The sequence below is a fragment of the Natator depressus genome, chromosome 7 (assembly GCF_965152275.1).
Source record: "Natator depressus isolate rNatDep1 chromosome 7, rNatDep2.hap1, whole genome shotgun sequence".
Taxonomy (NCBI): domain Eukaryota; kingdom Metazoa; phylum Chordata; order Testudines; family Cheloniidae; genus Natator; species Natator depressus.
The window spans coordinates 118,512,209-118,534,860 of NC_134240.1; the positions used below are offsets into that span (position 1 = coordinate 118,512,209).

The 22,652-nt window shown below is 46.5% G+C and overlaps 1 protein-coding gene across 3 annotated transcripts in view; it reads left to right on the forward strand.

Annotated features, from left to right (window-relative positions):
* The first annotated feature begins 6,302 nt into the window (after positions 1 to 6,302).
* SH3PXD2A (SH3 and PX domains 2A) overlaps positions 6,303 to 22,652 on the forward strand; it is a 369,953-nt gene continuing 353,603 nt past the window's right edge. For all 3 annotated transcript variants that reach the window (XM_074959414.1, XM_074959416.1, XM_074959415.1), the window contains exon 1: positions 6,303 to 6,562. In XM_074959414.1, the coding sequence (XP_074815515.1) occupies positions 6,491 to 6,562 (72 nt within the window). In that variant the 5' untranslated portion in view covers positions 6,303 to 6,490. The remainder of the gene's footprint in view (positions 6,563 to 22,652) is intronic.

The window sequence follows — 22,652 nt, forward strand, 5'->3', positions numbered from 1 at the left end:
CTGCTCCAGGCCTCCCTTGCACATACTGAAAAATAAACACTGAGAAGGAAGTCAAATGCTGCCCAAAATGGGGCTGATTTACTCCAGGCCCTACCACTGCCAGAGGGGGAAGTGCTAAGCCGAGGGAGATGGAGGAGGTGCTTTTCCACAGGGATGTTGATACCCAGGAAGGTGAGAGACTTCACAGTGATCTGGCTGGAGAGCTGTGTAACGAGAAGTGGCTGGAGCGCCCATTGGCGGAGGGTCTTGATGAGGCAAGCCTGCTAGGCCACAAGGAAGGCACTGGGGTGAGTGCACTCCTCTACAGGAATGTTTGCATCTTCAACATCCTCAAAATGTGAAGGAGAATTGCTTTTATTTATTTAAAAGGAGAAAAAAAACAATTCACAGGTGCCTGTGGCCACATTATGCTGGTGCAAACTGTAGCTATAAGGTTCCTCTGTACATGTGCCTTGTGGAATGTTCCCAGCATAGCTGGCCTCACCAGCAGGCACAGACGCAGCAATGGTGACTGAAGGTAACTGAACTTACAAAAAATCATGAAATGACTGCTGCCAGCCTGTTGCTGGGTGCATGGGGGTGCTGACACCCTACTTCAGCTCTGTCTGAACTTTCAGCAGTTTGGGTACATGCAGCCTTTTAGTCTTAACTCACCCCAGAGCTGTGTGTTAACTATTTAAGCATAGTCTAGACCGGACTCCCAGCTCTGATGTCCCACTGCAAGGTGGAGACATCACTTTCTGGAGTTGAGCAGGTCCCTAGGTTGCTCAAGCTGTGGCATTTCCTTGACTTCTGGTGCAATGGAAGGCTTCTTTCTCTACTCTTCTTTGTCCAGATTCAGGCAGGCTTGTGACTGGTGATGACTTTTATTTCAGCAAAAACAACAAGGAGTCCTTGTGGCACCTTAGAGACTAAGACATTTATTTGTCAGTCTCTAAGATGCCACAACGACTCCTTGTTGTTCTTGCTGATACAGACTAACATGGCTACCACTCTGAAACCTGTCACCATGCAAGGCTTTTATTTCAGGGACTGTCTCTTCCATTTCTGATCAGTGCTTATGGTAACTAAGACAGCTGTGTCGGGGGGGCCCTCTGGAGTCAGATGCTTCATGTCATCTGAGCTCCCCTTGCTGAGGAGCAAAATGGAGCGTGATTTTTTTTTTCCTCCTATCCTACTCTCTAGAGAGTAACTAAGGGTTGATATGTTCTCTTGCTGCTGCTGGAAGCCAAAACCCTTCTATTGTTGCCAACCCCAAATGTCCCCAAGACACCTTGAGGGTGGCTTAAAAATTAAGGGTTGGTTGTTTTTTTTTGTGTGTGTTTTTTTTTTTTTAAATCGGGTTCTTTTTGTATTGCCTTCTGTGGAGTGTGGGGTTTGGGTTTTTTTAGCCTTTAATGTGCACTTTGGTCACATTTTCCAGCTTTGCTTTGTAACTATGAGGGCTATTAATGTTAAAGAAAATAAAATTCTCACTTAATCACAGGACTGTAGTAGCTAGGGCTTTAAGCAAAACACCAAATATCATAAACTTATGATAAAATCCCAAGAATTGGCACCACTGTAAACATTGTGCTGGTTTGGCCTAGGTGCGCATATCTGGATGGTCCTAGATATACACAGACAGTTCAGGATTTGGAGTTGACTGTCCAAACAAGTCAGTCAAGCTCCTAGCCCTATAACTCCTCTTCCTTCTCTCCTGTGTCCCAGTCCCCACTGGCACCTTGGGTCCCAAGCATACAGGTTAGGCAGGCAAGTTCACTTTCATTTTCCGTGCTGCTGACTGATATGAGAGAGCTGCTTTTCAGAAGCCCCAAAAAGGGCAAGGGGGTTATAATTTTATTATCCTTTATAATACCATTGTGCCTAGATGTCCCAGTCTGGGATCAGGCTCCTACTGTGCTAGGTGCTGTATACGCATGCAGTTGAAAAACAGTCCTTGTCCTAAACAGCTTGCAGCCTTCGCAAGGGGAGGACAAGCTAACAGTGAAACCATCCTGTTTAATAAAATATGTAGGGCATAGAGCATGGTGGAGAGTGTTTAATGAATGAGACCATAGAGGAGAGTGCGGGAAAGAAGGGACTAGAGCAGAGGTGGAAACTGGATATTGATGGACTGGGAACTGTGGAAGGACTGGGTAACAGGAGAAAGAAAAGTAAGCAGGTGAGCACAGTTATTTCACAGGTTTACCCCAAAACTGCCAAAGCAGGCTTGGCCACAAGTCAATAAAATATCACTGGGAAGAAGGGCTAGAAAAGCAGCAGGAAGGTGAGGAAAATGCAAATTAACAAGAGGGACAGCAAAGGGTTAGCAATGGGGGAGTTGGGAAAATATTTTTTGTGACAAATAGTTACCGAAAACTCTTTTCTTAACTAAAGCTTGAACTTTTGACAAAAGTGACTTTTTTTGTGTTTAAAAAAAAGTCAATTTTGTTGGAAGACATTTTTGACCAGTTCCAGTTAGGAATTGTTCGTGTGTGTGTGTGTAGTGGTGGTTTTTTTTTTTTTTTTTTTTTTAGGGGGTGGGTGGTGTGTTGTGTTTTTTTTTTTTTAATAACAGTGTTGTGTAAAAAGAATGTGACCAAGACCCAAATAAATAACAATGTGCCTGGCCATTGCTATGCTTATCAATGGATTATTTAAATGATATTTACATCTTCATAGAAGAATTTTCTTTGTTTGCTCTCCACATAAGGGACTCTTTAGCTAGACTAAACAGAAATGGTTTCTAATGTAAATAATTGCTATCCATGCCTTGCAGAGTACAAGGAGGATTAGAGATGGGTTGTACTGTGAAAGCAGGAGGAGAAGGAGGTGAGAGTGAGTGGAATTAAAGTGGGGGAGCCAATAAGGTGAAATGAGATCAAATTAACATAGTGGGAGGCCATGCTTCCCTTCTGGCCTACTGCTGTGCATTGATCTCATGGGTGCAATTAGGCCCAGAGTTTGCTGCCTAGGTGGAATCTAGTGGCAACCCCACACAGCTAAGGGCAATAGCAAATATATGCTGTTGAGATCATAGTATTTTCTGCTAGCCCATCTGGTCTGATATACTTTGTCTGGAAGCAGCTGATATCTGCTGCTCCACAGGGAGGTAAAACCCAAACACCTTCCCCACCTCTCTGAGGTACCTAATTCAACTGTGCGGTTGGGGGGGAAGGGTTGGATTCCTGCTTCACCCCAGCAGAAGCAAGCTGCCTCTGTAGGTTTGCTTATACCCATTATTTTCACTTTTTCTACTGAGACTGTAAGATCTTTGGGGCAGGGACTGTAACTTCTTAGGTGTGCATACAGCACCTAGCACCGTCAGGCCCTGCTCCTGATAGTGGGTTCTCATTGGCTGCTGCTATACAAAATAATAATGGCTTAAGGAGTCCAAATCTGAGAGACGTTCTTAAGGCCTGGATAAGACCAGCTTTCTTAGGCAGTGTAGCCTAGTGGATGGAGCACTAGACTGGGACACAGGGGGCCTGGGATCTATTTCCAGTTCTTCCCCTGTCCTGCTGGGTGACCTGGGCAAGTAACTTCCCTTTTTGGTGCTTCAGTTTCCCCATCTGTAAAATGAGGATAATGGTACTGACCTCCTTTTGTAGAGTGGTTGTGACCTACTGATGAAAAGTGCTGTATAAGAGCTAGGTATTATTTAGTTCTTTGTGGGCCAGAAGAGAAGGCATTATACAAGCCTTCTCCCCACCTGGCCACAGCCAGAGACTGCAAAGTTACTGGTCTGCATCCACTGATGCTGTCGGCAATGATACAGGGTCTGCCTTAAAAGTTGCTTGTGGAAACCTAGTATGAATTGACTTTCACACTTTATTAAACTTTAACCCTTTGCTTTGAATTTCCAGGATTTTGAATATCTATTGCTATGTAATGCCAGTATGCTAACATGTTCATTATTTATATTCTAATCATATACAAAAGTGTACCGTTTTAAAGGTGTACATTTACAACCTTAAGCCTATCGTAAAACTTTTATAAAGGAGTTGATACATAATTTTATCTTTCTAAAGGGTTTTTTCCACCTTGGTCTGGGTGCTTTCTTGGTCTGTGGCTTTTTGAAAGATCTGGGGTATTCATGTTGTATGAGTCAGTCTGTGCAGGGGTAAAAACCTTTGGTGACTAATGAATTTGGCAATGGACTAATGAACTCTATAAAGATAGCCAAAGGCAGCCAGAGTATTTATAACTTCCTTTTTTGAGGTGACTGTCTCCAAAGTAATCATATGCATTAGATCTTGTGAATAAAAGCATTCTGAAATTTCTAGGGCAAGCTGGCTTTTAAATGTGACTGGGGGAAGTGAATATTAGACCTCAGAGACCTTAACCAATATGGGTTTTCAGGAAGTTGGAGAAACAAGCTTGCTTGATGCCCCCTCAATTTTGTCCCATCTCCTGTAACCATAGATCAGATCTATGCAGGTCAGCCTGGGGCCAGTGCAACAATTCTGTCTGAAGGAGGAAGGATGGTTTTGCACTTGTAGCTATTGACTGGGACATGGGAATGTTGCTCCATACCCAGCTTGTCCACAAGGGTCATGTGTGACTTTGGGCAAGTCACTTGGGGTGAATTTCCAAAAGCAATAGGGAACCATTGAGAGCTTTTGAAAATCCTACCCTTCATCTGTTTGGGCCTCCATTCCCTACCCCCTGAAACCTGGCCATAATACTAGTTCCCTTGTCTGTTTAGACTGTAAGCTCCCTTTGTCTTAGTTTGTAATGTGCCTAACAAAATGGGACTTCTTTCTCAGTTGTGGGACTATTGTAATGCTAAACGAACAAGATCTATTTCTCCTCCTTCCAACTTCTTGAAGTCTCACAGTGGAAAGCCTGGTGTACTAGAACTACAGAGAGCAAGCTGTGTCCTCATAATGAGATTTCATGGCAGCCCTCTGAGGAGGGTAAAGGGAAACTGAGGCTCCTAGAGGGGAAGCAATATAGCCAAGGTCACACAGTGGATCAGTGGCCAGAGGTGGGAACAGAAACCGTCCATTCTGCTTTCCAGGCAGCTGCTCTAAGGACTAGTCCCCACTCCTCTCCCTTTGCTTCGCATCCTGCAGAGGGGTGTTACCGGGCTTTATGGCTTGTAGCTCTTGTGCCTCTCCCTGGGGATCGGAGAGCTGTTACTGCTCCAAGGGAGAACACACAGCCAATCCCCAGCTGGACCAGCCTTTCCCCACCGCTTTGACTAGGATTTCAAAATGTAAATGCCTCTGGGGTGTCCTGGACAACACCTGGGCAGGGGAGACCCTCACCTTCTGGTCTGGTGGGCGAGACCCCAGCCCTCCTGCTGTCTCTGGGGGGCCTCTACTTCTGGTTGCCTAGAGTGCTGGGTGGGGGGAGACCCCCCCCCCAAACCCTTCCTTGTGCTATATCTCTTGGGGCCTCTGGGGGAGACCCTGCTGTCCCTGAGGACCCTATACCCTGGCTGGCTGGAGCTCGGGCTGGGGACTGCCGCCCCCCCACTCCTCCCTCGTTTCCCTGCCTGGGAACCTGACCCCTCCCCTGCCGCCTGGCAGCGGCCAGACCCTCCCCTCCTGCCCAGCCCCTCCCCTCGCCCGCCGCGCACGCCGGCCCCTCTCCCTGCCCGGCCCGCTCTCCGGCCGCAGTCAGAGGCGAGCGCTCGGTGGCAGCGGCCCGGCAGGGAGCGAGCGAGCCCCGGAGCGGAGCCGCCGGAGGGAGCGCGGTGGGGACGGGAAGGGAGCCGCGCACGCACGCCCGCCTGCCTGCCGCTGCACCCCGGGGAGCAGCTCCATCCCTGCCCCGCTCGCGCCGCGCTTCGGTCCACCGGGGGCGGCGGCTGCTGGAGGAGCCGGGGCGGGGAGGGGGGCAGCGTGCCCGGGACCGGGGGCGCAGGAGATACAAAGGAGCGGCCCGTGCAGGGCAGGCAAGGGGAGAGACGGACACAAGGGGGCATCCTGCCACAGGGAGCTAGCTCCCCGCGGGCTGCGGAGCCCCCCAATAAACCCTCAAGGCAGACCCAGCTGGAGACCACCCGTCACACTCCCCCAGCGTGGAGGACAGCAGCCTGGACACTGACGCTGTGTTACCTCCCACTCCCCAGGGGAAAGCTATCCCAGCCGGGGAGCGAGCCTAGCTCTTGGAAGCAATTGACAACGAACACTGCCCAGATTTTTCCCTCCGCGAAAGAAAAAAAAAAGGGGGGGGTGAGAAGAAAAGTGTTTTCATCTCCCTCCTAAATATTAGCGATTTCCACCCAAAGAGGGATAAGTCTGGGAAATAAACCTACCAAGGGGGGTGAAATCTAGGGGAGGGGAAGATTTTTTGGAAGGAGATCCACGCCCCCCTCGTCCCGTTTTTGTTTGGTTTTGGTTTTTTTGAGGACGTTAAAAAATTCTTATTGTGCAGGGCACAGGTTCCCAGCTTCCTAGGAAATCCTCTGGACGGTGAGGAGCTGATTTGAAAGAATAATAATAATACAAGGATACAGCTGGGCCCTGTTTGCTTTTCCTGGTTTTTGTGTGTGAAGATGCTGTCCTATAGCGTGCTGGACGCAAATGTGGTGGATGTGGAGAAAAGGAGAAACCCTTCTAAGCACTATGTGAGTACAGACAAGTTGACATGCTTACCCTTTGATTCATGTTGCATGCTGTAGCAGGGGTAAATCCTGTTATAGGAGCAAATGTGTTAAGAGTCATTTACTGCCCCATCATTCAACAGATATTTGCTGTGTTTTCAAGAGTATGTAGGTAAAGTGATATAGGCTGGATTGTTTTCTGTATGTGCCCCAGTAAATCTCTACAAAACACTTTTCCATGCCAAAAGTAACCGCTTCTCCCCCCACCCCCCCCGCATTGGAATTTGCAAATGTTTGATTTTGTATATTAGTAATCTGTTAAACTTACAATTGTAATGGGTGGACCCTGCAAGTCGCTCACTATAACTGCACCTTGAGCCAAAACTCGGGTGGGGAGTAATATCTTAACATCTGCTCCCTAGATTATAAGAGTGTAAGAATTTGCATTTTTAGTCTAGGCAAGACAGGGTGCCTTTTAGAGGAGCCCCTTTAAAATCCGTGCAGTTGAATATATTCCAAAACAGTTCTCCCAATTTTGTAGTTGATAGTTTCCTTATATATTGCTGGAGTACTGTGAAACCACTTTATCTCTAGTGCTTGTTTAGGACTGATGCTGCTCCAGTGGGCGGAGTGCTAATCTGGGAAATCCAGGTTCAGTTCCCTGCTCTGCCTCAGATTTCCAGTGTGACCTTAAGCAAGTCACTTAGCCTCTCTGTGTACTAGTTCCCCATCTGCACAATGCGGTGATAGCACTGATCTACCTCTGAGGGGGGTTATGAGGCTAAATACACACAAGATTGCAAGATGCTTAGATACTATGATAATGGGTGGTCATATAAGTAACTAAGAAAGAGACTGTTTAATGGAGGTGGCTTTCTATGAAAGGAGGAGAACTGTACTTGATAAGTTCATACACTATATATAAAGGGGGGGGGGAGAGTCCTCTTAGTACAGGAGCAGCTTAATAAGTGTGGCCTGTCATAGAGATTTCACTGTAACTTTTCCCCCACTAGTTTTTATCACCCCAAATAGATTGCATTGATGTTGCTTTGTTCTTTTTTTTTTTTTTCTGTTTCCTTCTATTGTTAAGGTGGACTTGCCCTACTTGCTCAGCAAAGGTCCAGTTTAGCATGCAAGGGGTCCCTTAACTCCCCTATTAAACCCTCATCCAATTCAGTAAATTGTGCAGTGCTTGCTCTGCTCCAGTGGGGAGCAGAGCAGGACACAGCTGTTGTAGGTTTCTGGAGTTAGCTAAGGAGGAGGTGCTGAGGCATCAAGTTCGTATTTTGCTCGTTGGTCTTGTAAATTTTAAAGAGACTTCGTGTTTTTGAAATGTGTATTTGCCAAGTTGTCGAGGCAGACTCAACACTTGTTTCCTTTTCATGTCTGCTTCACCTTCTGTCTTCACACCTCACTGCTAAATGGAGAAACATCAGACCGGGATTGCTGCAAACCCTCCCAAGATTACAGTATATCTGTCCCTGTGGTGTGGCGGTGTTGCCTAAAGGTGCTGATGGCATGCAATAGAGTAGGCTCCTCTGTGCCCTGTGGTTGAAACATACACATCAATTAGACAAGGCTTTTGAATTCTCTAGATTTGGCTGGGTTTTAGTTATATAACCCTTTTTGCATGTTCTTCTCAAAACCAACACTCCTTTAGCGGACTTTCCTAGAAGAGTTGATTCATCTTACAGAAGATGAATCAGTCATCACGCTTCTTATTATGCAGTGGAGTTGTTGCCCTGTGGGTCCAGCTCAAAAACCGGGGCAAAGCCTGGGGCATGGTTTACTTTGGTGTTTAAGCATTCTGAGCAGTTAGCCTGCAGCCAACTCCCCTTGGGGCTGTACTCTTGCTAAAGCTCCCAGCCGAAGTAGTTATAGGTCCTGTGTATGCTAAGAATGGAGGTCTTAACCCTGATGTCCTGTCAGATTTCCACTTGAGCAATTGCACTCTGTCTACTTATTCCTCCATCGCTTCATGTTGGATAAAGAGTTGTTCTTCAATTCCTGCATAATGTTGTTGTATGGCTGCTGTGTGTCTCCCCAGAGGTGGCTGAAATTTATTGCTGTGTTGTGGTCACTATGTAGAAGTTTTTAGTAACTCTCTGTAAAGCACTATGAACTTACAAAAGATGCTAGATAAGTAAAATCATAATTTCTTGGTCCCTAAAAAGAGACCTACAAAGGTTTATTTTTATTCTTTATAACTAACAGGATATATGTGAAAGATCTAAAAACAAAAGCATCATTTACAGTTTGAAACACAACCTGTTCCTTATTCACCTACCTGTCAAGTCTTCTGATTTTTGAATCTGTTTCCACAGCAAGAGTTGACATTATATTTTATACAACTGTCTAAAATCTCTTCTCCTTTCAGTTGTCACTCTTGACACTTTCAGGGCAATTTACCTATTTCTCCAATCACTAGAGTCATCCAGGGAAGATAAGACCAGAATTTCGAATGTGTCTTTGTTAGTTTAAACTAAAACAGCAAAAAAAAAAAAGCACAGCTTCTTTTCCCAGCATCCCCATCCCTGTGTGCAGGTTGCCTTAAGTACAGAGCTTGCTCTTCTGCATCCTCACCTAAATGCACAGTATCTTTTGGGAACCATACAGGATCTTTTTGCGTATTTGGCATGCTTAGATTTGGAATCTCTTGCTGTGTGGGGTGTTTTTTTTTTTTTAAGGCACAAGTTTATTTGTGGTTTACCTACAATACAAAGAAGAAACATAAAATAACTTCCTCTCAGGAAAATGTTCTTCTCCATCCATTTCCAACTTCGCATCCGATATCAGGCCAGGTCTACGCCAGAGTTTTGTTGGCATAGCTGTGTTGGTCAGAAGTGTCTGTGTGGGAGAGAAAAAAATCACATCCCCTAGCCAACATAGCTGTGCTGGCAAAGCCCACAGTGTAGATGCAGCTATGCCGACAGTGTGTCTGTTGGCATAGCTAATGTCACTGTGGAGGTGGTGTTACTGTGCTGAAAGAAACTCCATCTGTTGGCATACACCGTGTCTCTACTGCCAGAATAACTATTCTGGTGGTACTCTACCGACAAAGCCTTTGTAGAATAGACAAGGCCTCCAGAAGTGCAAGTATTTCGTATCTCTGGTGTTTTCCATATCCTCAAATTAATGGCCTGACCATTATGTCAGCTGCTTTCTCCTCCACAGCTGACCAGATGTATGGTGATGATATGCATTATCCTAGTGTTATCACTGTACTCTCGAGTACTTATGCTGAGATCCCAAGGTAGTGGACACACATTGGTACAAATTTTCTCCTACAGCATCATTTGGTTTCCTGTGACAGTGGTGCTTGGTTACAGTACAGTGCACAGGCTGAGAAAAGGTAAAATGCCAGTGACATCAGATAGAACTGGTTAGACCCTCTCTGCAACTGAAGCAGTTAAATGTGCTGCTGACTCCAGCCATCTGAGAGTTGCATATATTATCTATAATTCCTTGCCAGAGTAATTATTTCCTAATGTGATCTCCACATGATTCACACTATAGATATTGCATGAATTCCTGTAAATAGAAGCTGTAACCACTTCACCCGAGCTGTTTGAACATGATTGTCAACCAATGCATGTGATTATTAATCTTTTTGTGTAGTAAAGGAATAAGTGTTTCTGTTCAGATGTTCAACTCTTTCATTGCCTCTACTGTGAAGGGAGGGTAGGAGTTGGCTCAGTGTCACAAGCAAGTTTGTGCAGGTCAAACTAATTATTGTAAAATGTGGGCATTTCTGAAAAACTGACTAAAATTTCACCATCTTACTTGCCAGATCTGCTCCCCTTGTGTATTCAGAGTCCTATCTACTTGCTTTAATGACAAAGATCCTTGCTATTCTTGTTAGCCCTATAGAGCTAACATGGGAGTGGGAGCTGGATTCCATTCTGGCTTGTGGGATAGTTAACTAAATTCCAGCTGCAGGACTGAATTTTGCCCTCTGTCTTCAGGGGTGCTGCACAGGTATGACAATATGTGGCTGGTTATTGATTGGTTAAAAAGGGCTTACCTCGACTTTCAGACCTCTGGTGGAGTTTGCAGGACTGGAGATTGCAAGCAGATGCTTTTTCCACTTTCTAAAGTGGACAAATCTCCTCTGGAGTTAGGGAGACGCTAACAAACATGAATCTCCACAAGGCCCGTGATTCAGAGCTGCTTCTCAGACAGGAATATTCCTTTGTATGTAAAGAAGTATTCCTGCTTTTAACCGAGTTAATTGTTAGCAGTGTCTTAGACATGGGGTAGCATTTTCAAAAGTGACTTAAGAGCCTGAGTCCTGCCTGCTGTCAAAGGGACGTAGGTCTTGTCTAAACAAGAAAGTTGCACTGGTTTAACTGAAGGTGTGATTTCAACTCAATTTAGTTAAGCTGGTGTAAGTGATCTGAGGCCATGTCTACGCTACAAACTTTGGCTGACGCAAGTTGTATTGGCATAAAGCTGCCACAGTTAGTATATCACTCGTCCACGTGTATAGTTGATTCCTTGCGTCAGTGCTATATGTACTCACCAGGAGAGCTTGTGTTGATGCCCATCATGGGTAGGTATCTGAGTTTGCAATTCACCACCATGCAGTGCACTGTCTTTTGGAAAGTTTTGGCAATCCCTGGTGGGGCAGAAATAAGTCAGCTGGGGCGACTGGGAACAAGGAGTCAAGTTCCCACCTTGCAATTTTCTCCATCCCATAGTGTCAGCCGTAGCCCATAACTTTGGCACATTTAAAAAAAAAAAACCCACGTGGCCCTCCATGCTGCCAGTCATCTCTGACAATAGTGCAGAGCTGTGCAGGTTCCAGGCCTCTGTCCTGAGCATTGCAAGCACAGGACACATGATCCTCCAGTATTTGCAGAGCCATAAGAACCACCGCATCAGTGGGGAACGTGACAATTTCATGGAGGACAAATTGCTGTGGGCCATAGCGAAAACCAATTCAAGGTTGTTGGTAACATTCACGGAGCAGCTGCAGATGGTGGAGCACTGCTTTTGGATACAAGAATGAGAGATGTGCTGTCGGCGGAGAAGCTAGAGGTGATTGCACTGTAGAAACTTGTATTTCTGGATTGATAGCGGTCAAAGGGAAACCATTCTGGAGTTGGAAAATCCACTCTAAGACCACTGTCATGCAACTGTGCAGAGCCATTCATTTTCTCCTGCTGTGAAGGACTGCAATTCTTGGGAATATGCAAGGTATAGTGGGTGGATCTACAGCAGTGGGGTTCCCAAACTGAGTTGGAGTGATAGATGGTATGCACATTCATATTTTGGCACCAACCCACCTTGACCCAGAGTATATCACCAGAAAGCTGCTTTTCCAAGGTTATGCAAGCATTGGTGTGTCACTGGTGACATGTTGCAGACATCAATGTTGGCTGGTCAGGGAAAGTGCATGATGCTCGTATCTTCAAGAACGCAGGACTAGTCAGAAAGCTGCAAGCAGGGACCCTATTTCCTGACCAGTGGATTATCACTGGCAACATTGAAATGCCAGTAGTGATCGTGGGGAATCCAGCCTGCCCCTTGCTCCCATGGCTCATGAAGCTGCACATCAGCCTCCTGGACAGCACCAAGGAAAGATACAACTACCAGCTCAGCTGGTGCAGAATGTCAGTTGAATGTGCTTTTGGTAGATTGAAGGGATGCTGGTGCTGTTTACTCACAAGACTGGATCTCTGTGAGGAAAATATCCGAATGGTTATAGCTGCTTGTTTCCTGCATATTATCTGTAAGGCAAAGTGGGGGAGAAGCTGCCCCCAGGATGGAAGTAGAGTGGCTGTCTGCTGAGTTGGAACAGCCAATACAAGGGCTGTTAGACAAGATCAGTGCAGAACTATGGCTGAGGGCGCGCCCTCAGCACATCATTGTAATTGGAAATACACTTACACACTTATCCAAGGCTCTTTCCTCTGCATTGGGCTTGCCTGTGCTTGACTGTCAGGACTGAGTGGACTGCCGTGGAGTCTCAAACAGGCCATGGCTCTCAGCATAGCTGGACCCCCCAGTTGCATGTCCCTCCTCCTTGCTATTTACGGCCAGGGTCCTCGGGAGTGTCCGCAGGGTGGTGGGGTCTCCACCAAATATGGCATACCACTCTCTGTAAAAGTGGCAGGTGTGTGGCTTGGCACTGGATTGGCTCTCTGCCTCCCTGGGCTTCTGGTCTGCCTGTGGTGGTGCTGCTCATCCTTCTTGTACCGCTTCTCCTGCAGCCCCTGTGCAATCTGCTCATAAATGTCAACATTTCTAGGGCTGGTCCGTAATTATGCCTGCACAGCCTTTTCTCCTCACACCCCACCAGAGAGCCAATATGTCCTGTCTCCTCCAGGCTGGAGTGTGCCTGGAGCACGTAGCTGGCATGGTCAACTGGGCAGTTGTACACAAACATGGAAATTTTACTAGGTCTGTTCGCAAAGCTGGGCAATCGGGAAAAGGCATTTCAAAAATTCATGGAAGGTCTTTTTAAAGGGGGAGGGGAGGCTTCTGCTCCCAGTGGACACCCCCCCCACCCCAGGCAGTGGCGTTCACAACTGTGACCAGAGCGGTCAGTGTTAGGCATTGTGGGACAGTTGCTGGAGGCAGGCGTGGTGGAACCTTCCCAAAAGCAGGGAGGCTGGGGGTCCCGCCCTCTCTATTTCCTTGGCCCTGCCCTTCCTCTCCCCCTCCAGGCCCCGGCAAAGCCGGAGCAGGGCCAGGGAGCCCAGGTCCCTCCACCTGTGTTGAGGTGGGGGGGGCCCCTGAGAGCAGGCCCTGGCCCATGTCCCCCCCATCCCCCAGAACCCTGCCAAAGGCAGCTAGAGGGTCTACCGCTCCCCACAGCTGCCCAGGTGGTTCTTACCCCAAACCAGCTTGTGGCCTGGCAGCGGGGCTAAAGAGTTACAGCCTGTCCATGGTAAGAGCAGGGGGCTGCTCTTGGGGGGGTGGGGGGTCCTGGGAAGGTGGAGGGTCTGCAGCCCCCTACAGCTGCCCGTGCTCCAGCTGCTGGCCGGGGGGGGGCGAGGCTTTGGGGGTGGGGAGGAGCTCCTGCACCTGCATTGAAGTCAGGGAGGTTTAAAGGAACTGTGCAAGGGTCCATGTGTGAAGCAGTTTGCAGGATCAGGGCCTTAATCGCTGTCACGGCATCCCTGCTGAGAGCTAGGTCTGTATTATGCTTCTCTTTCAGATGGGGAAATTGAAGAGGAAAAGGCTAACTGCCTAAGCTCAGTGGGAGAGCTGGTGATAGAACTCAAATCTGCTGTCTCTCAGTCCCTTACATTGGAAGACAGTCTGGCTACTCGTTAAAGCATCTGGTAATGGATTAAAATACACAACCAGAAAAGTTACGAGACCTTGAATTATGTCATTGTCTTCCTAAAAGCCACTTCCTGTTTCATAAGGATTAAACAGGGAGGATTCAATGTGACTCTACCTGCAGCAGGAAGTGACATACCAGCTATCTCATTTAGTCGTTTTGGAGGAAACAGCTGGACTTTCTACTGTGCGTTTTTTTAATCTGCCTTTTTAATGTCACTTCCCCTGAGTCAATGCCTGCTAGCACAATAGGGAGCAGATCTCAGGGATGACAGGGAAGAGTAGGGGTGCTGGAAGGCACTTGAGAGCTTTGTATAGTCAAGTGGTACCATTTGGTAAATAAAACCGATACCTTTTTGCCTTGGGCATGCAGTATAAATCGTTCATTAAGCGCACAGAGTACTGCACAGTAACCTAATACTGGCTTTTATAAAGCTTCATTAAGCAGTCTCTCGACTACTTAATAGCATCCCTCATTTAACACACACAGACCAAGTTTGGTTCATGTATATGCCAACTTCAAACATTCATGGAGCTTAAAACGGTTGAGGGAGAAGGAGTGCATCTGTGACCCCTGGGCTGTGGAGTTCACAACTGTGACTAGGGAGGTCAATGTTGGGCATTGTGGAATATCTGCTTGAGAACTGTTGTCAACCTAGGTAATGTGGTGTCTACACTCGCACTGTGTAGACCCCAATACATTGACTAGTTTACTAATAGCTATTATAGACTTGTCCTTTTCTGCTCATCACAGGAGAAATGAGTTTTGTAAGTTATAGTCAATGACTTTCTTCTTGGAGCAGCTAGTACTGGAACCCACACAAGGGGAGAGGCAACTTTTGATTTAGTCCTAAGTGATGTACAGGATCTGGTCCAAGAGGGGAATATAGCTGAACTGCTCAGTAATAGCAACCATAATATAAGTGCTGGGGGGCAAATACCAAAAAACCACCCCAAACAAAACTCACCATCACAGTAGCATTTTACTTCAAAAAAGGGAACTAAACAAAAACAAGGAAGCTAGGTAAATGGTCACAGCAGTGAAATGCCTGCAAGCTGCATGGAAACTATTTAACAACACTAGAGCAGGCGTGGCCAAGCTTACTGACCCTCTGAGCAGCATATGACAATTTTCAGAAGTTCAAGAGCTGGAGCACACCTGCCAGGACTTGGGGTTTCAGCCCCACAGGAGGCACCTGCCAGGGCTCGGGGCTTCAGCCCCGCTCCTGCTGAAGTCCCAAGCCCTGGCAGATGTGCCCCACAGGGCTGAAGCCTCAAGATCCCCCCACTTCCCAGCTGGGCAGAAGCTGCTACCTCCCCACCCCGTTGCAAAGCAGATGTCCTGAGCTCTCCCCCAGGTCTAGTAGCTGGAGAATTGGGGTGGGGGTGGGGGGGACGGACATGAAGGGGATTTATGCATACTCACCAGATTTTTGACCCAGATTGATGAGAAGTTCTGTCAGCCATCTGACAGCTGTCTGGTCTCAAGTGAAACAAGCCGAGGGTCTCAGTCCAATTACTACCGGAGCAGATGCTGTCATATTGGGCTCTCTTCTTGCAAGAGGTAGTCAGTCAGGCTCTCCAGCACTAGGTTTGAGATAGGAAAGCATGCACGACGGCTGTGATAAGTGGAGTCCTGTAGTCGCCCAGGGCTATCAGTCTAGCAACTTTCCCCAGCATTAAAAACACTTAGAACTGATAAACAAACAAGAACTTGCTAAGTATTTTCCTGGAGGGCAGCCACAGGAAGAGCAGAGCAGGTTAAGTGATCTTCCCCTTCACTGAGCATATCACAGGAAGAGGCTGCACCAGAGTTCAACCTTTTCCTGAAAGGATTAAAATGAACTCTTGATCTAGCTCCTGAGAGCAGGAAAGAGGAAACCCAGGAGCTGTGGAAGGAAACCTCCTGCGAGCGTTTGCAGACCCATGAACAGAGTAGACCAAGGGAGGCCCAGCATCATTTCTAATATAGTATGCTGTTTTAAAAAGATATAGTGGGGGAGGGAGGGAGGGTTAAAAAGCAACTGATGACGTGGGCAGTACCAACCCAGTTGTGTTACAGTAGTAATACCCATATACCCCTTCTCCTTTTCAAAGTGCCAGACACACTGCTGAACCCCCCAGCTCCCTTGGGTAGGTAGGTCGGGGTCAACCTCATTTTACAAATGAGTAAACTGAGCCACAAGGGGCTGTTGAGCAATTATCCTGTGATTTCACAGTAGGTGGAGCTGGGATTAGAAACCTAGGAATTCCTGGTCCTAATAGCAATTCACCCCGCCACTCTGTTCTGTCATTTATAAAGCCTTAGCACCTGTGTCACTGGAGGAGCGGGGGGAAACGCTGCACCCTGTGTCCTAACATGCGCTGCCATGGCCAATCCCAGTCAAGGGAAGTTTATTCTTTCTTAACAATGGTTAAGAAACAACCAGAATGCAGTCTTAATTCAATACCTCACGCCAGGCTTCAGGACTACCCTCCCAGGGGTCTCTGGCTCTCCAGCTCCTGGCAGCTTTCCTGTCTCCTCCAGCTCTGCTCCCCTCTTGGAGCTGTAGGTTGCATCCTTCAGCCCCTGGACTTCTTGCTCCAGGGATTTGCCACAGGAGTTAGCTCCACTCCAGTGTGGCCTCTGCTGACCAGGGCTCAGCCTGCCGTAGTCCTTTCTTCCCAGCTGCCTACTAGCAGCCCTTTACAGGCCTTGGTGTAGCCCAGCCCCCTTTAATTAGCTGGATTGGGCTCACCAGCTTCAATCATAGAATTATAGAAGATTAGGGTTGGAAGAGACCTCAGGAGGTGATCTAGTCCAACCCCCTGCTCACAGCTGGACCAACCCCAACTAAATCATCCCAGCGAGGGTTTTATCAAGCCGGGCCTTAAAAACCTCTGAGGATGGAGATTCCACCACCTCCTTAGGTAACCCATTCCAGTGCTTTGCCACCCTCCCAGTGAAATAGTTTTTCCTAATCTCCAACCTAGATCTCCCCCACTGCAACTTGAGACCATTGCTCCTTGTTCCACTGAGAACAGCCTAGCTCTATCCTCTTTAGAACTGCCCTTCAGGTAGTTGAAGGCTGCTATCACTCTTCTCTTCTGAAGACTAAACCCCAGTTCCCTCAGCGTCTTCTCGTAAGTCATATGCCCCAGCCCCCTAACCATTTCTGTTGCCCTCCGCTGGACTCTCTCCAATTTGTCCACATCCCTTCTGTAGTGGGGGGACCAAAACTGGACGCAGTACTCCAGGTGTGGCCTCGCCAGTGCCGGATAGAGAGGAATAATCACTTCCCTCGATCTGCTGGCAATGCTCCTACTAATACAGCCCAATATGCCGTAAGCCTTTTTGGCAACAAGGGCACACTGTTGACTCATATCCAGCTTCTCATCCACTGTAATCCCCAGGTCCTTTTCGGCAGAACCGCTGCTTAGCCAGTCGGTCCCCAGCCTGTAGCGGTGCATGGGATTCTTCCGTCCTAAGTGCAGGACTCTGCACTTGTCCTTGTTGAACCTCATCAGATTTCTTTCACGTCAGTCCAGGGCAGCTGGGCTCAGTCTATCCATAGGGACCAGCTACCCTATGGCAGCCTGATTTTGAGAGGTGTGGAGCATCTGTAAAGCTGTATGACTTCAGCAGGAGTCAATATGTGCTTTACATTCTGATTAAAACACGTTCCTGGCTCATGGTATCTTTGAATAACACTCTGTCTGTCACCAAGGTATTGTACCACCAGTAGTTCATGTGTAGGCTCAGCGGGCTGATGGGTTTTTGTTGGGGGTGTTGGCCTGTATTCAATTTCTTTGTGTGAGTTGGATTAAAAAACAAATAACAGACCCTTTAATAATAATGATACCTAGCTCTTATATAGCACTCTTCATCAGTAGATCGCCAAGTGCTTCACAAAGGAAGTCAGTATCATTATCCCCATTTTACAGATGGGAAAACTGAGGCACTAAGTGGTGAAGTGACTTTCAGAAGGTCACTCAGCAGACCAGTGGCAGAGCCAGAAGTAGAACCTAGGTCTCCTGAGTTCCAGTTCTACTCCTTAAAATGGTGTGGCAGATGCACTAGAGATTTCTCTAATGCTGGCAGAGGGGAAGTCATAGTATAAGGACAACACACAATGTTTTCCCCATGTTAAAAGGGGTTATTTTACTATGAAGGAAATCTTGCTATTTCCAAAGCAGTTTGAGCTACTGAACCTCCAGAATGTCTTCATTTTGGATACTTAAGGGGATCCTCAAACCATCATTGCTGTAGAAAATACGTTCTGTTTAATTTTTCTTTAGATTCTGCCTACTCGGTAGTAGGCAGTTTTGGATGGTTGACTCTTCACTCATTTCTGAGGTCTGTAGAGGGGACTTCACAAATCAAGCATGTAAAATGCTGAAATTAAAGATGTATATTAATATTCCACTCTTCACTATTTACACTAAATTTAGAGTGAATTTACTGCTGGATAGAAACCAGCATGGAGTTCTCTCTGTACCCACCTGCACCCGATCCTGTGCATGTGTGTGTCTCTGTCCCTGAGAAACCACCCCGAGAAGGAGAATGGGTTATTTGTATTGCAGCAGTAGTTTGCTAGCTCTGATGATGCTTTAATAGCACATTGGTCTGGAACTTCCATTTCAGTGCACGGACTCTGCCCTGGACAACTCCACATCAGCAACTGTAGTGATCCACATTTTAGACAGGTACAAAGAGAGAGACTCTGTCCCAGATAGCCAGTGTACAAACCAAGGGTGGGAAGGAGATGTTACCCATTCAGTCCTTGGCTGAGGTTGCTAACCAAAGCAGCCAGTTAGTGACAGCTATGTTGGTGGATCTTCACCCAGTTCCTAGAGGACAGATGAAAACCCACCAGCTCCATTCATACAAGATACCAAACAGCCTTAGACAGCAATGGTTGTTGGTCACTGTTGATCATGACCTAGCTTAGAACAGACAACCCAAAGATGATAAACTCTGTGATCCACCCCGAATATCCTGGCCTCTCCAGTTTCTCTTCACCGCAGGCGTATTTCTAAGTAAACAGGAAACTGCAGCAGAATTGCGCCAGATTCCTATTACTAAAAGGAAAAGACACTTTCTTAAAAGCACAACTGGGTGGAAAAGGGTTAAAGGAAAGGTCCCGCAGGGTGACCAAGATGACATGGCAATATACTCTAACTGACGTACTCATGAGTCTCTTAGTGACCTCAAACTCCTGGATGGTCTCCAGGAGAGCCTGGCCTTGCCCCAGTGACAATAGTCTTTAATTTGTTGGCCTGTCAGAAAGCTGTTAAGTCACTTTTTTCAGAGCCCCATTTCCAACTCTTTGGATTTCCCTGCTAGTAAACTTAGCAGCATGTCATCGTTTTAACAGAAGCCAGGCTTTGAAGCCAAGTCAGCAGCGCTGGAGTCCGTGAATGCCCATTCATTGTAGGCCATTATCTGAATTCCAGGCTTTTTCTTCTCAATATGGTCTGTGTCTTGCGCAAAGTGCTGGTCAAAAGCCCAGTGCAGCCTCATGGGAAAACGTTGAAGAGGTTCTAGAAACCATGGCCAGTGTTGTCCGTGCCTGAATCCCCGGTCCTGAATCCCCAGGGAAAAGTGCTCTGATTCTGAGAGCTGCAGCTCCCATTGACTTCAGTGGAATTTATGGATACTCAGCACTTCTAAACTCAGGCTGCTCTTATTCAGGTGCCTAATTCGAGGCACCTGGGTTTGAAAACTTTGTGCGCTAATAAATTGTTGCTATTAGAAATTTTCTTCTTAAATAAAGAGAGAGAGGCTGGAACTAAAACCTTAGAGTAGAAAATGCCCAAGCTTTGTGAGGGTTTAGATCCACACCCAAACATTGCACCAGCCCTCCAACTCTAAATATAGCAAAACAAAGTCTCAGATCCAAATGCTCCTTCATGTAGGTGGGATTTGTAGCCCAAATTTTGCAGCCCAGGTTCATGTCTTGTAAAAAATTCCAAGACATTTCTAGTTTGTATCTACAGCTGTGGCAGCTTCTTTAAACCTTGGTCTTTTCTGGGGCTGTATTAGGCTGTGGAATTGTCTCCCAAGAGAAAGTAGAAATTAAATTACTTGTGACATCTAAATCTGTTTTCCAGAGCTTTGTCCAGTATAGATTATAGGGAACAATCTTTCAGTGCTCCCAGTGGATGGATCAAGTAGTCTAATAGGTTTTTCCCCTTCTCTAACTTCTGTTAATATCCTACCATGCAGAAGCACATTAGGTGGATGTTTCTGTTGAAAAGATCAGTAGCCAAATTAACAATTAAGATAACGTTAGGTTTCAGAGTTAACATAGAAACTAGAGTTGGGGTCCTTCAGACATTTCTTAGGTTTACAGACCGCCTAAAACAATAGTTCTAAGAAGGCACCACTGCATCAGGTTGCATTGCAAAGGTTTTAATTGCAACCTTAATGTCCAGGAACAGATCATTTAAAAAACAAAACAAAATGACACTTGGGTCATGTCTACAGTGGCACAGCTGTACTGATGCAGCTGCGCCGCTATAAAATTGCCTGTGTAGCTGCTCTGTGCCGACAGGAGACAGCTCTCCCGTTGAGATAATAAAACCACCTCAATGAGTGGCGGGAGCATCTCCTGCCAACATAACGCTGTGCATACTGCCACTTATTCTGGCAAAACTTAACGTTGTTCAGAGGTTTTTTTTTCCCCCACATCCCCGAGTGACATAAGTTTTGCCATCATAAGTGGTAGTGTAGACATGGCCTTAGATTAGAGTGTCTCCTGAGCCAGAATACTGTGATCTATTTCTGTTGACTCTGAGCTCTGTCCAAAATTATCTCTTAATTTAGCCAGGTAGCCTGGAGGCAGGAAGACTCCTGCCAGCTGGGTGGGGGTGAAGGAGGGGACCCTAATTGTGTGCAGATCCAGTATTCCTCCCTCCTAGGCATAAGAGGCTAATGGAGAAGCAAGAGTCAAGCTCTTGACCACAGGGCGGGAATTATGGCATAATCGGGTGCTGTATGGAGTGAGATGAAATTGCTGCCTTCTCAGCATATTCCTCAACTGTATCATGCCAACCAAGCACCCTAAACCCACTGCAGGTTGCTAATATTAGAGCTGTAGAGTCATGAACAGTTAAGGTTAGAAAAAACATTAAACACATAAAGGAAGTGAACCTCATATCCTCACTTCCAGCTCCCACCTCTGCTGCATTGTACCTCTCGGTTTGGGATGCTATCCCACATTTACAGGCCAATGCCACGCATCTAGGTCTTGGCAGCTGGAGAACTTCTGCTTCCCAGCCTCGGGTCAAGTGGCAATTTATTTTTGTACAGGTCTAGTGGCTGGTATTACTAATAACACATGTGCATGCTTTGAACTTATCTGGTGCCTTTCATCCGCGGATCCCAAAACACTTTTAAGCCTCAGCTCCTCTTTATAAGGTGGGTAAATAAGAGCGCCTAGCAAAATATCTCCTTGTTGGGAGCCCGCACAAAATAACTGGATGGGCTAGGGCAAGTGGAAGGAGCTTGTTAAGGTTTGAGCCTCCCTGGAAGTCATTTCATCATAGGACTGGGGTTGGGGGTAGGGAGTAAGGAAGAGAGAGAGAGAGAGAGAGAGAGAGGATTCACAGCCTGTGCTCTGACCACTGCTTATCACATTGTTCATAATTGTCTGTTCCCTTGTGCTCCCACCTGTCCTCTTTTATCTTATAGACTGTAAATTTCTTGGGGCAAGGAAATGTGTTTGTACAGCACCTACCACAGTAGGGTCCCAATCTGGCCAGGGCACCTGTTGATTGGTGCTACTGCAATTCAGAAAATTAATAATAATGATGGCTGCAACACAACCAGAATATTTAACATCTACCACTTCGATTTTTATTTTTTAAGGCTATACACCCATCACAAACTAATAAAAGTATCAGAGATTGATGCATGTTCAATATTGCCAGCCCCAAGTGTTCAAAAATTATGAGCCAGGTTCCAAAAAGCTATGAAATTATTTTAAAAATTGAGTGTTTTTAAAATTATATATATCTGCCTACTGGTTTCTGAGCCTTTAGGATTTACTCAGGTCACGTTTTCAAACTTTTTCTCCACAAACATGAGGGCTAGAAACTTACTTCATTTTAAAAAATGAAAGTAGAGATTCTCCTATGATCACCTGACTCCAGGAGCTGGGGCTTTAATTAAAACACCAAACATCTGGAGACTTGTGATAAGTCACTAGAGTTGGCAACACTGCCTCTGTGTGTGTGTGTGTGTGTGTTTATAAAATAGTAAATAGGTTTATGTAGCAATCTGGGTGGAGAAGGCTAATACATGCCTCAGCTGGGATATTGTTACATGGATTGAAGAGACAAAGTGGGTGAGGTAATATCTTTTATTGGCCCAACTTCTGTGAAGAGTTAGTCATCCTGTTGGATCCCAGCTTTCAGCTAAGCCATTGTATAGTAAGCATTACCATATGCCCATTTTAAAGAGGGGGATATAGGCACAGAATAAAACAAATTTTCTCAAGGTCACAAGGAGTCAGATTGAGCCACCCTTACTAGATGAGTGCAGCGGGACTATTTGCCAAGTAAGGTACCACTCAACCTAAGCATGGCTTGCTTTAGCCTGGCCTGACTTCCGACTCTATCCCTGGTGTCAGCCCTTTGAAAACACTTGGTGCCCAGGGACGGATAGACGTTTATGGCAAAGAAGAGATGAGTGAGTGCCTCCACTGTAACAGAATATTCCTTCAGGGCTGTGTCAGAGAAGCTCGGCTGGAAGCCTTGAATGATGCTACAGGCTTGCAAAAGGGTAGAGGAGAAAATAGATCTTGTGAGGTTCCCACATTACATTTAATGAGTTTAA